The 16575-nt window shown below is 34.3% G+C and overlaps 1 protein-coding gene across 2 annotated transcripts in view; it reads left to right on the top strand.

Annotated features, from left to right (window-relative positions):
- The window catches only part of LOC110379464 (inhibitory POU protein), a 54339-nt gene that overhangs the window by 21615 nt on the left and 16149 nt on the right, over window positions 1-16575 (top strand). The window contains exon 2 of one of the 2 annotated variants that reach the window (XM_021339138.3): window positions 12144-12200. The exons of the other annotated variant lie outside the window; for it this stretch is intronic. Coding sequence (XP_021194813.1) covers window positions 12144-12200 — 57 coding nt within the window. The remainder of the gene's footprint in view (window positions 1-12143; window positions 12201-16575) is intronic. 2 annotated transcript variants of the gene reach the window in all.

Genomic DNA, 16575 nt, shown 5'->3' with positions numbered 1-16575 from the left:
CAAAAAACAACGAACACAGACTTACAAAAAAACAGAATCGATAACCCACCTATCCAAATGTTTGCAAGCAGTGCGCCCGCACCGGAAGCACGTATTTAAACAAGATGGCGGCCCGCCGGTCACGTGACCGCCGCCCGGATTCACCCCGGCTTCCGGCGGCGAGTTGTCAAGTGTATTGCGGGTAGTTTTGATAATTATCAGCGTTATTACTGCCCCTTCGAGTGGATCACCCATCTGTTATGATTTTTCGACGATCGAGTCGGTTGGACGGTAATCGTTTGTGGTCAGGTGCTACTAATTTTGTTTTGAAAGTGTTTTTAGTTAATTTATTGCTTCATTGTTAGTTTTGTCAGTACTGACGGCGGGGTATGGTTTTCATCGGGTACTTTCTGGCAGCTAAATACTGCCTGTGGATACTTGAAATAAACACAATCGCTTTTTTCAGACTCTTTTAGAATTACCCAGTTAGCACCTTTAAAAATAAATTTTCATTTAATTTTCTGTCTTTGCGCCTCAAGTTTCAAAAAGAAGTTTTTAAAATGAATGAATTGATAAACAACATTTCGTGAGGACTGATATTTTATCTTAATTGTGCGAGGAATGTTACCCATAAGGGGCAATTTTCAGCAAGACGCGTGGAACATGATGATGATGATGCTGTCCTTTTAGCCAATTTTCAGCCGCGGCTTCTATTCTCATATAAGGAGATCAGCCAACTGCACAGGAGACACGTATTTTACACGCATTTTAGACATTGATAAAAACGGATATTTGTCGTAATTTTACGAGGAAAGTTACAGTAAGTCTGACACCAGTCTAACCAGTTAGTATTGAGTTGCCCGGGTAACTGGGTTGAGGAGGTTAGATAGGCAGTCGCTTCTTATAAAACACTGGTTCTCAGCTGCATCCGGTTAGACTGGAAGCCGACTCCAACATAGTTGGGAAAAGGCTCGTAAGATGATGATGATGTACGAGAAAAGTTACCCATAAGAGACAATTTTCACCGAGACGCTTGAACATACTGACACTATAGTTCTACCTTTACACAGCTACATATCAAAGCTCGAATGTTTTGACGACTATCTACAAGGATATTAGACATTGGTAAAGACTGATATTTGTCGAGGAAAGTTATCCATAAGATAAAATTTTCACCAAGATGCATGGAATACTGACGCTATAGTTCTACCTTGACACAGCCACATATCAATGACTTGATCGCACCACTCGAAGGCTTTGACCGCTATCTACACGTATCTAGGTCTGGGTTATACGATAATGCCATAGATTATGCAGTGGAGATACAGAAATGCCAGAAGGTAAAATAGTGTGTGGTAGTGTGGATTGTTATTGATCTGTGGTTATGAATGAATAGCTGGTTTTACGTATCATGGGGGAACTACTTCCAGTATCTGGATAAAAAGTAGTCTGTGTATTTTTTTTGGTCTAGACTGTGTACCAAATATTTGAATAAGTTCTGTAGTTTTGGAGTGAAAGACTGACATACAGACTTTCGTATTTATAATATTAAATCAGGATACATTATTTCCATCAGTCTATTTGACAGTTTCTGTGTATTTTTTTTATTAATTCTATTGTATGTAATTTACGAAGTAAAATTAGTTGAACATTTTTAAAATAAACGTCAATTCAATTCGGTCATTTCAATTCATTTATAAACAACAAACTTTACTAATTTATTATGTTACATAAATATTCCTCATAATCCATTAGACAAATACAACTTGAAAAAATAAACCAATATAACTAACTATTTTATTAAAAAACAAAATAATTAAACAAACAAACAATCCAAAAAAAACATACACCACGCACATTAAAATTAACCCTAAAAAGGCTGCGTCCAAATTAAATCCAGCGACTTCAAGCAATAAAAAGCCGAACGCGTCTGCCTGTCAGTCCGTTTGTGTCAATCAATTATAGCTCGGCAGCGCAGATGAAGCACGCAGCGCAATGTAAGCCACGCCCTCTATCGATCGAGCCCGCCCAAATGCGCTGTTCAGTTTCGTGCGGCGGGCTCACTCCTGTTTCAGTGAAGAACGTGATTTTTTGAGGGTTAACCAGATGATTTTTGACGGGGAGCATAGTTTTTTTTTGGTTGTTATTGAGTTTGTTGTATTGGTGTAGCGTAACTGGCTTTTCTTTACAAGAAAAAAATCGAAAACTACATCGACTTATTTTACTTAAAAAGTTGCTCATCCTAAAAAAGAACCATTCTATCGCTAACCCTTCGCAAATCCACTGCCGTTCGAAGCACTACATTAAATTTCAAAAATAATACCACATACAACTTTTTCAAACTAAAAAGCATTCTCACCCATCAATAGGAAACTTCAAACTAAGTTCAAAGTAACATCTTATTAGAGTTTTCTATTAACTGACAGTTCCAACACGTATTTGTCAGCCTTCACGCCTTAATAAGGCTAGGCGTCAAGTAATAATTATACGTTCTACTGGCACCAGTAGGCGTTTTTCACTGTTAATGATTTCGTCCTGTCAGTCTTTTGGCGACTGTAATTGTAGTATTGGGTACTAATTTTAAAGTTCGTGTTGGGGGGTTAATCGTTTTGTAGTGGGTATCGAGCTTTTTTCTAAGTTGTATTAAGAAAAGATAGAGTTGTTTAGGTGTGGTAGAGAGGTCTTGAACTAATAATCTGATTATAAGGGTAACTTCTTCTCGATACTCGATAAAACATAGCCTATGTTATTCGGGGTTAGTGAACCTTTCTAACGGTGAAATAATTTATCAAATCGTTCAGTGGTTTTGGACCCCTTAGGCACAAACAAACAAAATTATGTTTCCTATTCATTATATTAGTAAAGATAGTATAGATTTTACTTTAAAAAATAAACTGAAGATATTATTTACTTTACTAATATTTAATAACTAATTCGCTCTTTCAAAACGTAAATAAAAGAAAGAAGATTATTAGGTATTTAATATTTTAGTCCTTACAAAGTACAGGTAAAACCATTGAATAAAATAGATAAAGAATACTAATTACACCCTTCTTGGACAAGCCTTAATAATTAAAAAGAATTAATATTTCTTTGTGTCTATGCAAATGGTTGGCGCGAAATAATTGCTTTAATTTTGTTGCGTTTAAAAACCGCAGTAATTGAAGGGTTGGCTCGGTTAAAATAAAAACGATAGTTATTCAACGTTCATTTAGACTATGCGCACACTATAGACTAAACAGTCGGCCGACTGTTGGCTCGGTGGTTGGAAAAATCTTACTAAAAACTTGTCTAAAAAAAATGTGACCGCAAAATGAACCATATATCAACGTCATAATCTGACAATTTTTTAGACAATTCTTAAACTGATGTTTAAATGTTTTTGTGGTAAGACGGATAGTATTTAGGGTCTGCATGATTTTTGGTCGACAAACTCGATGCTTTATGGAGTCGAAATATCCCTATGTCTCGAAGCAGATACCTACCAAAATAAATAGTGAATTAAATCAAAGTTTTTAGCTTATCCGATACCGGGTCAATACCTGATCGTTGTTACGTGTGTACTTCCATTCATTTTCACACTGATTTATGAGCCCAAACGAACTATCGGCCGACTAAAAGTTTGCAGTGTGCTCGTATTGTCACCGACGCGATTAAGTAAACAAGTTTTATAATTTTGTTTCAATTTAATTTAATAGTGATTTTTATTTGTTGTCACTGAATAATTTATTGAGTTTTTATGTTTAATCTGTTGTGTTTTTCGTGTCAATTTAAATAACTATTAGGTTTATTGAATCATTTTTATTTAATGTTATGTTTTTATTCTGCATTAGGAATTGATGAAACGTTGTCTTGAAAATATCCAAGAATTGAATAATATGTATTCAATCCTATTTTCAAGTGGAGGCTTCTGAATTTGAGTAGGCTCAGGTACCAATTTCTTGACTTTACCATAGATTATTTACTTCTCATAACATTAGTCAACACATTGTGCATGTTACTTGTGGAATGACGGCATATAGAAGAGTATGAAAGAAAAAAACATAGGTAGGTACTCGATCCCAAATAAAATGGTGATAAGGGCTGGGATGGTAATGATCATGCTAATACATTAAGAAACTCTATAATGCAATTAAAAATAGCAAAGGCGGCGGAACTAAAAAGTCTTCAAGCAATCTCAGGTTACAACAGTCCCCAGAAATGTGTGTAATAACAATAAGAAACACATTAGCCATTTCCTATATACCACACTGCACATAGAAGAAAACTCCAACAGTTACCCATAAATGCCTTAACTAGTGTTACGGCAATAGCAATAACAATTACTGTAACATTAACCGTTACTGCTAACCACTAATGTAACGTTATTCGCTATCGCGTCCCATTCACGGCGCGATTCACGGTTATGCGACTAAAAGTCGTAGGTACAAAAGTATTGTTGGTTGGTTGAAGGTTGACTGTTAGTAGCAAAGATGTTTAAGTAAAATAAATGAATAACTAATTAGATTCTAATATTCTTGTATGTTGTTTTAAGTAGGTTGTCTTGTAAATTGTACCTACAATAAACATAGTCGATTTTAAGATTTATTTCTAAAATATTTTCCTTATTTCAAATTTGTGAGTAGACAAAAAATTACAAAGAAAAATTTTCTCCTTTTCATTCCAAGCCACGTTAGAAATAGTACATTAAAGCAATGGGATTATTTATCTGGTGTAAAATTCTAAATAAGATTTTAACGAGCTCTGTGTTGGTGTTTTTTCGCTTTTAAGTTATAAATAAAGTTTTACAACAAAATACTTCTATGTTTTGCAAAAGGTTGCACTATGTCCAATGCATTAAAAGCTTCTAAACTCTTAAATAGTTACCGAAACAAAAAACGGATAAACAATCTCAACTAAACGCACTATTCTCAGCTGCAAGTTCACCATTTCTAATATACACAAAATCACTACTCAAATATTTTCTCGCACCATGAATAAGCAACACACACGATGCATCATTTATTTCGATTACCTACCCCGTAAAGTTCAAGGTATGGCAATCTATTTTTGTAACCAAGTCGGCTGTGTCATAATTTGCTCGTGACGTCATTTGTCAATACATTATAGATAGTTCAACTCAGATTTGCGCGCGGCCCTATGTGTGCGTCGGCTTGTAAATATACAACTTTCATTCGTGTGACAGTGACGTCGTCCGAGCATGACGTGTTCGTATCGCTTTTTCTTATGGGTACAGTCGTTTACGAAAATACTAGTTATTGACGGAGAATTATTAAGGAGTCAGATAAAGCGTTTCAAAAAAAAAACAACATTCAAAGCTTTATATTAAATATAGTTTTTCATTATTTTCTCATATGTCTTTTCAAATTGACATTGACAGTATCTAAGAATTAAATACTCCTTACATATTTTCTAGCTCGGGGTACGCCGACAATAAATAAAAGTGTGGACTAAGAATGTAAAAAGAGGTATAACCTAGTATAATAATGTAAACAAAATATGTAGGGAATTTTAAAAAATTATATTGCTTCGCATAATGTCGACCAAAATAACAAAATAATGAAACTCATAAATGAACGTTTAAGTCAAATTGATGATGGGATGTGGCGTAATACTTGTCGACATGTGCAAAAGAAAAAAGAAGAATACTATAGACATTTTGACATGGAGTCAGAATTTATAATTCACCTTGGAGAGTAGCGAATCCGAAAATTCATCATTTGATTTTTCAAATAGCGATTCATAATCATTATAAATAAAAAAACATTAAATTACGTAATAACTGCTTTTCTTTAAACACCCGTATACAACCCCTACATAACTGTATTGTACCCGACTGTACCTCTTGTCACGCACACAAAGTCACTGTATATGTACAAGGGTTACCCACACATAAGGCCGCGCGCACGACTGAGTTGAACTTACTATACTATGAACATTTCGAACTCATCATTGCGGGTTTCAATAATCGATCTATCCAGTCTTTTTAGATTGGAAATTGAATTTATAAATTTAAGTAATTAGTGCAATTTTTTGAAGTTTGTCTCAAATTTTGGCAGTTCTATAGAAGTTTGAAAAGAAAGGGTTTACAAAGCTTTGAGAATTAAAACAAAGGCATGCAAATACGAGTTTAATTTATCGTCAGAAATGCAATAAGACAGTAAATAACAATATGAAGTGCGTCCCGTGCCTCATAGAGCGAGCCATCATTAAATATTCAGAGGGCATCGGATCCCTCTGTAAGCTATGATTTCTATCTTTATTGATATTCTCAGCCATATGAAATGTTTCGAAACTTTTACCTTTGATACAAACACTATCTTGGACTTATTTGATTAGGGAAGCACGAGTTTTTTTTTTGAAATAAATATTGTTTTGAGGTACTTTTTATATTTTCTGATGATTCTAAAATTTGTATTTGTATTTGTAGTGCACACAGATGACCAGGTGGTTGGCATTTTTTAAAAGAAAATCTTGAGTCCAATCAACGTTTTCAGTCGGTCTGATATCGTCTAAATACCTGATCTTTACCATTTATCTACCATTCATCTTCATACTGATTTATGAGCCCAAAAAAACTTATCTTCCCCCAAAAATACTGCAGTGTGCAAGTACTCTAAACCAAACTGCTATCTAAAATACAACTTTTATCATCACGACAAAAAAATCGCAACGCTCAATATACCTAACTACATTACAACGCGGCGAGAGTAGCTCGCCTTATCCGCCGAAACCACGGCTACATCGAGCGAATGCCTCGTCTCTAATGAAAGTCATTAACCGTTATTGTTATAGGTTCCCGGCTGATTACCCGGTCACATTAACCGGGAGGCTGTAATAGCTACGTACAGTATACTGCACGGTACCTACAGTGTACGCTGTACTGTACAGTGAGCGTTTGATTTCGGGAAATTGTCGGCCTATGTATGTTTACCTACTGTTGTTGTGTAGGTATATGATTTGTAGATTTGAATAGATATTGGAATCTTAGTTTAATTGTTATAGTTATTAGATGTATCAATACAGATAGGAACAGATAGGAAGGAAGGATATGTACGGTGACTTTTTCTATTCTATCTAGATTTTATACGTAAGTCTGTTATAGGTTCCCGGCTGATTACCCGGTCACATTAACCGGGAGGCTGTAATAGCTATGTACAGTATACTGCACGGTACCTACAGTGTACGCTGTACCGTACAGTGAGCGTTTGATTTCGGGAAATTGTCGGCCTATGTATATGTTTACCTACTGTTGTTGTGTAGGTATTATGGTTTGTAGATTTGAATAGATATTGGAATCTTAGTTTAATTGTTATAGTTATTAGATGTATCAATAACAGATAGGAACGTTAACGGAACGATATGTACGGTGACTTTTTTTATTCTATCTAGATTTTGTACGTAAGTCTGTTATAGGTTCCCGGCTGATTACCCGGTCACATTAACCGGGAGGCTGTAATAGCTATGTACAGTATACTGTACGGTACCTACAGTGTACGCTGTACTGTACAGTGAGCGTTTGATTTCAGGAAATAGACTTTGCGTAAACATGGCCGTGCAGTGGACTGGTTATGTGATTCGGAATGTGCCAATGTGCCTATGTACCTATGTGTTTGTGTAGGTATGGAGTTTTATAGGTTTGGGCAGATGCTTGAATCTTCGTATTTGAAGTTATTTATTTATTTAGAACATATAATTTACATTTTTAAATATTAAATATAAAAATAAAAAACATTTAAAAATATAAAAAATAGGTTGCCACCGATATCGGGCACAGGGTCCATGGTACCGGTGGTTAGGGTCCCAGAGACAGAAACCTCCTCACAATACGTGCCGTATCAAGGAGTACTGCCTTCTGAATCAGTCCCTTGATCCAGCCGCCCAACGAGAGCCTCCTGAGGTGTTCGTCGAGGCTCTTGGCTATTAAACCATTGGCCGTAACGACAATCGGCACAACAACAGCCGTGTCGACACTCCACATGGCGACAACCTCGTGCGCTAAGTCGAGATACTTTATTTGTTTCTCTTTCTCAGCTTTCACAGAATCTTCGTATAATTGTTATGGTTATTAGATGTATCAATAACAGATAGGAACGTGACTGCTTTGTCTACACTGACAAGATTTTATAGAATATTTTTCTAAGGTTTGCTACAAATAGAAAATCGAGCTTTATTTTAAAATACTACAAGAATTCAAGTCTCTACATAGGCATTAAGAGTTTTTAGGTAAGATCAAAAACTGGTCTATACGTCCGCTGTAAAATAAGCTACCTACATACCACTAAAGTACTAGAAGCAGTCAAAGCGTCACACAAAAAACAAAACACGCCTACCTATGTAGCACATAAACAAACATCCAGTGCTAAGCACGAATGCCTGTACACACGGAATTCGAAACATAACCCTTCACTACCGACTAAAAGCCTAACTAAGTTCTCACTCGACACGGGGATACGAAAATCCCTAAAAACCGAAGCGATAGAGTGCACCCCAATTATCAATTCAAATCCCTCCCGAAAACTCCGCTTCGAACATTAAATACATATCTTTAAATTGGTTGTAAGTACCCCCACCCTCAATTTTTATCATTATCATAATCTTATAGTCGTCTCCTTCGCTCGTATTGGATTTCAACAGCTTAAGTATTTGCGTCCCTGTTTCTCTTAAAGTCCGTCGAATTTAAGGCTCATTGTGTCGCGACAGATTGAGTTCTCGAGACTATAATGTCTCTGTAATTGTAGAATGAGTTTTGTGAGATACTTTTTTATTTGTTACGTGTGAAAAATCGCAGATGTTGCCAGGTAATGGCTGCTTTAACGACGGAATTGTATTACTTTTTACTTATTTGCCTATTTTTGTATTACGTCGCTTAATATAATAAGCTGTTCTGTTATGTGATTTGGGTTTGGGAAATATATATTTTTTGTAAGTCCATGGAGCTGGACTACTTAACTATCGTATGGAGTTTATATCAACAATATTGAATTCATCACCATATTTCTTGCATCAACATTTTTGATACCTATGTACATAAGGGTTTTGTGTTTCAAAATTATCTCTACACAAAATCAACTCGCAACAAAGAGTCTAAAAGCCTGTCTAACAAAATACCCAACAGAATCATCTATCGATGTACTTTTGACCTGCACTCAAAATTGCCCTAAAACAAACGCTCAGTATTAAAAGTTTTCAGCGGAGGGGAGTCGGGGGAGGGTCCCTCCCTTATTTAGTCACGCCATTAAACAGCCGAGGCAAAGGGCTGCGAATTAATTATTAAAGGGCTTGTACAGGAGGAAGATGTCACTCAAAGAGGTAGATGGTCATATTTCGCGATACAGCCCTCTGTTCATACTTTCACTTGATTGAGTGAATACGACCTTAAAATAGCACAAATTTTATAATAAAATAAAGTTGTTTCAATTTTAAGTAATCTATTTTTATTTTAAAACGTGAAAAATATAAAAAAAAACACGTTGTATAACGCAATGAAAATAATCGGCACGAAACTTTAATGCGCATGTTTTTATTCATTTACAGTCGCGCGTTATATATTGCAATATTTAAACTTTATAAATACGATGTAAAATACATTTTAATCCTGCTTTAAATGTCATCGGCAGGCTGTTATTGAGTGTTGAGGCAGAATAAAATTAAAATAGTTAAATGAATGCCATTGGCAGGACAATCGATTAATTCCCGCAATATGCCGAACATAATTCGTTTAAAACCGAGCTTAATGGAGGACACAGAGGTCAAATACTTACTAAAGTGTAAATGCTACTGTCGTGGTGTAAAATTATTCATTTACAGAAATTACTAGTTATTGATGACGTCATAAAGTAACACATACTGTAGTAATGGTTTAAAATTTAAAGTATTTTACTTACACAATGCGGACTATCTTTTCATAACATTATTGCATAGATAACTTGTAGGTATACTTAGGTAAGGCTGATTACACATTAACCATATTTTTTTTGCGATTAGAGATTTGGACATTTGCTTCATATAAGTAATGTTGGATGTCAATTTCTAATCGAAAAACAACGGATGGTTCGATTGTAGTAATCCGTAGTGACTCCTGAAAACTAAATTTTATGTGCGTGACGCCCCGCTTTCTAAATGGTGAATTGTAAACTCCCAAAGTACATAATATCTATGATAAATGTATTGTTTACTGGTACAAATAACAAATAAAAGTACAGTTGGCATTATTAGAGTAATTGCTTTGTTGGTCCTTCTTAATTTTGTGGAGTGCAATCAATCATTGTACGGTCTTGGTCATCACGCACGGTTTACGTTGTTTTTATTTGAGCTATAGAGTACTCATACACTGTTGACTAAACAGTTGGCTCGATAGTAGTAAAAAAGTATTTTTTTAGGATATTTAATCAAAATTTGCGGTTGGTTTGAGACCGGCCAAAAACCGGATCGATGTTACATGTGTACTAACTTTCTTTATACTGATTTATAAGCCCAAACAAGTAAAGTTGGCAGCGTGCGGGTACTAAAGCTGCCATCGTCATAACTTCTGTGCTGAACTGTATGTACCTATTACTGTTAATACTGATGAAATTAAAAATAGATTAAATAAAAATATTTATTAAAAAAACCCCTTTATGGCCATTTTATGCGGAAAATGTAACTCTTACATATAAATATGAGTAGTTACTTTAAATCCTAGAAACATTAAACTTTATTATAAAGGCTTGCTAGATATAAGAATGCATATAATGAAATTAAAAGTGAATTGAATGTGATACTATAATTTCGTATTCTAATCATTGGAAGCGTGGCTGCACTGATGACGTGAAATACTTACCTAATTGGACGTAATTAAAGGACTTAAAATGTTATCTTATTCATTAATACCTTTTCCAACTAAATAAAATAAGCTGCATAATTTGTAAAACTATATATAACTATGTCGTAGCTTATATAGTGTGACGTTCAAAACCCAAATGGGGTCTTTGACTAACAACGTTCAAGTGGCATGGCCGGTGGTTATTTAAGAAAATAAACAAATAGTTAGACTAACAAATAGCCGGTTACAGTGTTAGTGTTACAAAGAACCATTACTCACGTTTTTAATGCAACCAGCCACGCCTGTTAACGGAGTGGTACTTAAGTCGGTCATTTACTTACTTGTCTTATTTTTTATTTTGTGTGCTACATAGCTTCTTCGATGCGCGTTCTAATATTTTATATTATATTTAATTTTGTAGGATTAGGAAGCCATATTGTTTTGCAGTAAATACATTACTTTCTCATGAAAGGCTCGTTCAGTGCTAGCAAAAACTTTTTTTTTTATATCACACATTACAAGGGTATATTTCGTCTTTTAAAGGGGTATTTGGTTGTCCGGGTAACTGGGTTAAGGAGTTTAGATAGGCAGTTTGTAAAACACTGGTACCTACTCAGCTGCATCTGGTTTAGACTGGAAGCCGACCTGAACATAGTTGGGAAAAGGGTTATTCAAATCCGTTTTATAAAATAAGAGCCAGTCTAATGCTCACGCGCTGAATTAGTCTACTAGTATTTTTTTAGAAAGTAAATTAACTGAAAGTGTTGTTTGTTTATTAGATCCCGTTTTAATCTCGTGTAGAGAGAGTCTAATCCCACGCGACGGCAGTAAATTTTCTTTTAGTACTAGTTGGTCGTTGCTACATGTTAGTAAGTACTTATATTTTGTATGGTGGACTCTCTGAACGCTAAGTAAGGCTATGTTTCACGTTTGCTATATATAATAGCTAAAATTTGGAGGTGTTTTTTTGGAACATGCTATTGCGTAATTACGGTTGTGTATGATAATGACAAAAGTATATCAAATAGATTTATAGATCGTATATCAAAAACCAATTTGAAATAAGAAAAAACTTACTAAAACAGACGTCACTTACTTACTAAAAAACTTACAAAAACCCATTAAAAAAAAACTTACCAAAACAGACGTTACTTAGCAATAAATATAAACAAGTATTTGGCAATTTAAAAAAAAAATACAATTATCTTATTAGCTATTGAAAAGCGTTTAAGACTAAAATAACAATTGCATGTACTTTTAAATGTATTGTATAAACTACTTGTCATGGTATTCGCTACCTACTGTAAAAGATGCATGCAAAAACCTGTGATTGTAAAAGAACCAAGATTTTTCTTTGCAGAGTCGGATATTGGAAGATGCATCGTTGATGTGCAACTCATGGTCACCAAGACACAACGTAAGTCCAAAATTTTAAGGCTTCCATACTTTTTAGAATTTTTTTACAATGACTGATTTCAAGGTTTAACTGTGACATGCCATGCGAATAAGCTTGCGTTCATCTTTGGCCAAAGATGTTTCAATTTTTTTGTATTATTTTTTCTTTTTTTTGCTAAGCGATCTGATTTTTTTCGCCGATATTCTTAAGTATATCATGTATCTTGTATCCTTTCTTCTTTACATAGATTTATTGCCCTTTTTCGTAGTGATTTAATTAATTTTATTTTATAGATAGTTGATTAGTTTGGCGTTCTAGTCACTGGTATGACGTCATCGTACGTCACTCGTACTTATGTAGGTAAGTTGTAAGTTCCTTTAAAATCGGTTCTTTGAACTGTAATATCCAATTCAGTACAATTAGTTCCAATTACGTGACATACTTCTCAGTGTTAGTGGGGCCGTGTTTATAAAACGAGTACATACTTTTATTTTGGTTTCGACGGAAAAATAGTATAACGGCTTAAAATTAATCAATATTAACATTGCGCGCTATATATATATTAAACAAAAAAAAAAACAATTTTCAAAAAATATATAATTTTCCAACCAGATCAACCGAAATTCTAGTATATCCACAGCATATTTTAAAAACAGTTTTAGATAAACCATTTAAAAATGTCAAGGTGTGTTTTTTTCACATTTAATTTACTGTTCGATCGTAAAATGTAGATAAAAAAGGAGGCTTATGATGGTTGACCGTATTTGTAGCCATTCTTGGAGTTTCTTTCCAAGAGATACAATTGACTGCTAATAGCTGACTATAAACACACGCAGGTACAAAATGCAGGTTAACTATGTTTTGTCTAAACTTCAGTTTCACTAATTGGTAAAGACAAAAATGCACAATGACATATTTAAATTATCTTAGCATTTTGTTTTGAATGGGGTCAAAATTAAATAATGGTGTAATTATTGAAACTGGAATCGACTGTGGGTCCAGAAATATTTTGCTAGCATTTAGTTTGAAAACATGAAACAAAACGCATTTTAAAATATCATAGTCTAAAAATATAAACAACAAATAAATAATCACTCTCATAATTTGATAGAGTTTTCTAAGAACATATTAAAAATAAATTGAGCCCAATATATATCGTGATATGCCATACGAAGCTATACAATACTGGCAAGAGCTTTTGTAATGATTCTCCGAATTGCCTGAAAAACTGACATTTAATTAAATATAGACCCTAATTCATTAGATATTAGGTAGGAAATATTTTTGACGAGTTAATCAAGGTCTTTTATGGAAGGCTTATACGTTTAGGTATGGAATGAAAGTGCAATAAAATAGCAATAACAACAAGGTTTGTTCAAAATAAATGAGTAACCAACTGTTGACAAATAAACGATTTGATTTTTCTATTAAAATAAAATATTTTCTAATCCTTTCATCCGCTAATATAATATATCAATGTTTTAATCAAGCTGTTCTATCATTAATCCGCCATTATTTCGCAACTTTTGGTTTTCAAAACCATCAAAATATTATTTTTATCGAATTTTTAATTGCTACGTTCACTTTGTTACGCCTCAAATAAAGCATTTTTGTAAAAATCTTTCGTAATCATAAACTCTCAAAAAGCACTAAGTACTAATAAATACCCAAACATTTAAAACTTATTCAAAAAATATATTTTCAATACAAAATGCAAATAACTTATAATTATTATGATAATAATTTGTACGTACACGAAGAGACTGTCTGTCTACCACGGAGTAAGGAAAGATAGCGGAGATGCCATAAGGAAGGTAGGTCAGGCACCTTCTTGTAGGTCAAACAACGTACTATAGGAGTAATCAGTTACTAAAACTTACGAGACGTTTGTTTCAAAGCAATACCAATCTTTCCAAGTTTTTATTTTGATAATAATGGGCGGGTTTCATAGAAGACGTGTAACGGAGCTAGCAACGTTCCTCGTTCTCTAAACACTCGCATTTTCGCGCGCTACTTTTCAAGAGATTTAGCGTTATGACATCTCCACTAGTCATTTTGTTCTCCATGCCGTCTACCCTCGGAAGCTCCCCTATAATTGCAGTACTAAGTGCACAACGCATAATCCCAGTCGCAACGACTTGTACACTCGCCGACTAAAGTGCTCCCGACAATTTGTTTAACGATTATTTGAATACGGAATAATCGTCGCGTTAAATTATGTTGATTTGTTGTCAATAAGTGTGCTGAAACTTTAGAGTAATTCACAGAGTATATAATTGAAATATTTTAATAATGTTGTTAATACTACAATAAAGGTTTAATACTAAAATAAAGTTTTTAAAAAGATCTTATCTAAGCTTCGCTAAGCATCACACAGAAGATATTATAGTTTTATCTTGTTAATGGACTATAAGATGAATGTAGGTACTTACATAATTATAATTATCGATACAATCGATCGATATCGATATACATTTTTTTCTTAATATAAAATTTAAATTCTACACAACATTTTTTACTCAAACTTATATCAAAAACTTTAATTACACACCACCCACATCTACCGCACAAACGTCTAAAATTCGCATTTCCACTACTTACACATCAAGACATTAGGTACACACATCTGCCGTAAATCAAAAATCCGCATCCCACTTTTGTCATCGACATTACACACGGCGGTCTAATCGACCGGTCTCTATCTCTGTGACATTTGATACAGTCAGCCGGGATCATGCCGCCTCTTAACCCTAAAACTCTCTACTGATGAGCAATAATAGCGGGATTAGACCGGGACTAATGCTCCCAGCTTTTAGTGATAAGTTTTAGATTCATAAGCTTTGAAGTTGGATTGACTGTTCTTTTTGTTCGTAATTATTTTGGAATGGGTAATGCTTTTTTGGAGTTTTTGAGTGGGGAAAAATGGGGAGTTACCTAATATTGTGGAGTACTAGATTACCTATTTATGACGTTAACTTTAGTTTTTATATATCTTTTGTAATATTTTTAATCTTAATAATTAATTTAGTGATTTATTTTAAAATATAGGCTTATCTTGACTTAGAAATCTTCAAGTAACTTTTACGGAGATAGTGGAAACAGACCGTAGGTAGGACACCTTATCCTTCCAGCCTATCATGAACCAAATAATTTGTCAACCAGTTCTTGTAGGGCTTTTGTGATCTATGACCATTAGCATTTTAATTACTAGGAGTTGTTTAGAAAAAAATTGCATCGAGTGTCCAAACTGTATTTTACATCTATCAAAATAACAGATTCGCAACTCCGGTATCAGTCAGTCATAACATATCCACGATGTATGTATATCTTGAATGGTCCGGGTACCTAGGTTAAGGAAGTCAGATAGACAGTCGCTCTGTGTAAAACATTAATACTCAACTGAATCCAGTAGTTAAGACATTTCATCTATTGTTAGTGTGTTGATATTAGCTGATAAACACTCGAGACCACATTACTTGGAGCGGACACATATTACTCTTGTTGAACTAAAAATTCAAATTCATGAATCTTTTTTTACAAAATGTAAAAAATATGTTATTGTTTATTACTTATACCAAGATTTAAAATGTACAGTACAAAAAGTTCCCACTCATGTTCCTCTCAAAAATTACGCAAGGTCATATTGCCATTAAAAAAAAGAACAAATTACAATTCATAATAAGAATTAGAGCGTCCCTCATTTTATTGCTACTATGACAATATTGCTGCTTCAAGAGTGACACCAATAATTGTTGCTTGACAAGGGGTCCAAATGCGCAATTGAATTAGGCTGGACCCCTGCTTACTCCCCTTTCTATGTTATATTTAATTGATTAACTGCTAGTTCATCGGTTTATTTTCTATTAAGAAGGTTAGTATTAAAAAGTAATTTAAAGTTACGCTACTTTAACTTGAGTATACGGAGATTTTGCGTTACCATACATATTAAAAAAAAGACCTAACTCTAAATCATCAATAACTTAATATGTGAAATGTGAAAATATAGTTTCCATACAGTAAACAAACGTTAATCAAAACCATTGATATAGAATTCACCACTTAAGGTAGAATTCCGTGGATAGCGGCTACGACAGCCGCGCGCGGCTTACGACAGTCGTCGGCCGCGCGCGACAATAGTCAACATATGAAAATGTATGGCGCCGCTGCCGAGGCTCGCGACAGTCGCGCGCGGCCGACGAATTTCGTGAGCCGCGCGCGGCCGTATGCATCTCAACATGGTCTAGCGCTTAATAACATCTATAGAATTTTAGTAAAACCAGAATTGAATTGTTTTTTATTTAGTCGGCAAAACTACCTTTTGTTTTCATTACAATACAAATGCTTTTGAACCAGTATTTGGTAGTATCCTTCATCATTTCTACTTTTTAAAGATAGG

This window comes from Helicoverpa armigera, chromosome 1, assembly GCF_030705265.1.
Source record: "Helicoverpa armigera isolate CAAS_96S chromosome 1, ASM3070526v1, whole genome shotgun sequence".
NCBI classification, from domain to species: domain Eukaryota; kingdom Metazoa; phylum Arthropoda; class Insecta; order Lepidoptera; family Noctuidae; genus Helicoverpa; species Helicoverpa armigera.
The sequence above is the reverse complement of the archived record's forward strand: the minus strand, read 5'-3'. Positions and strand labels throughout refer to the sequence as shown.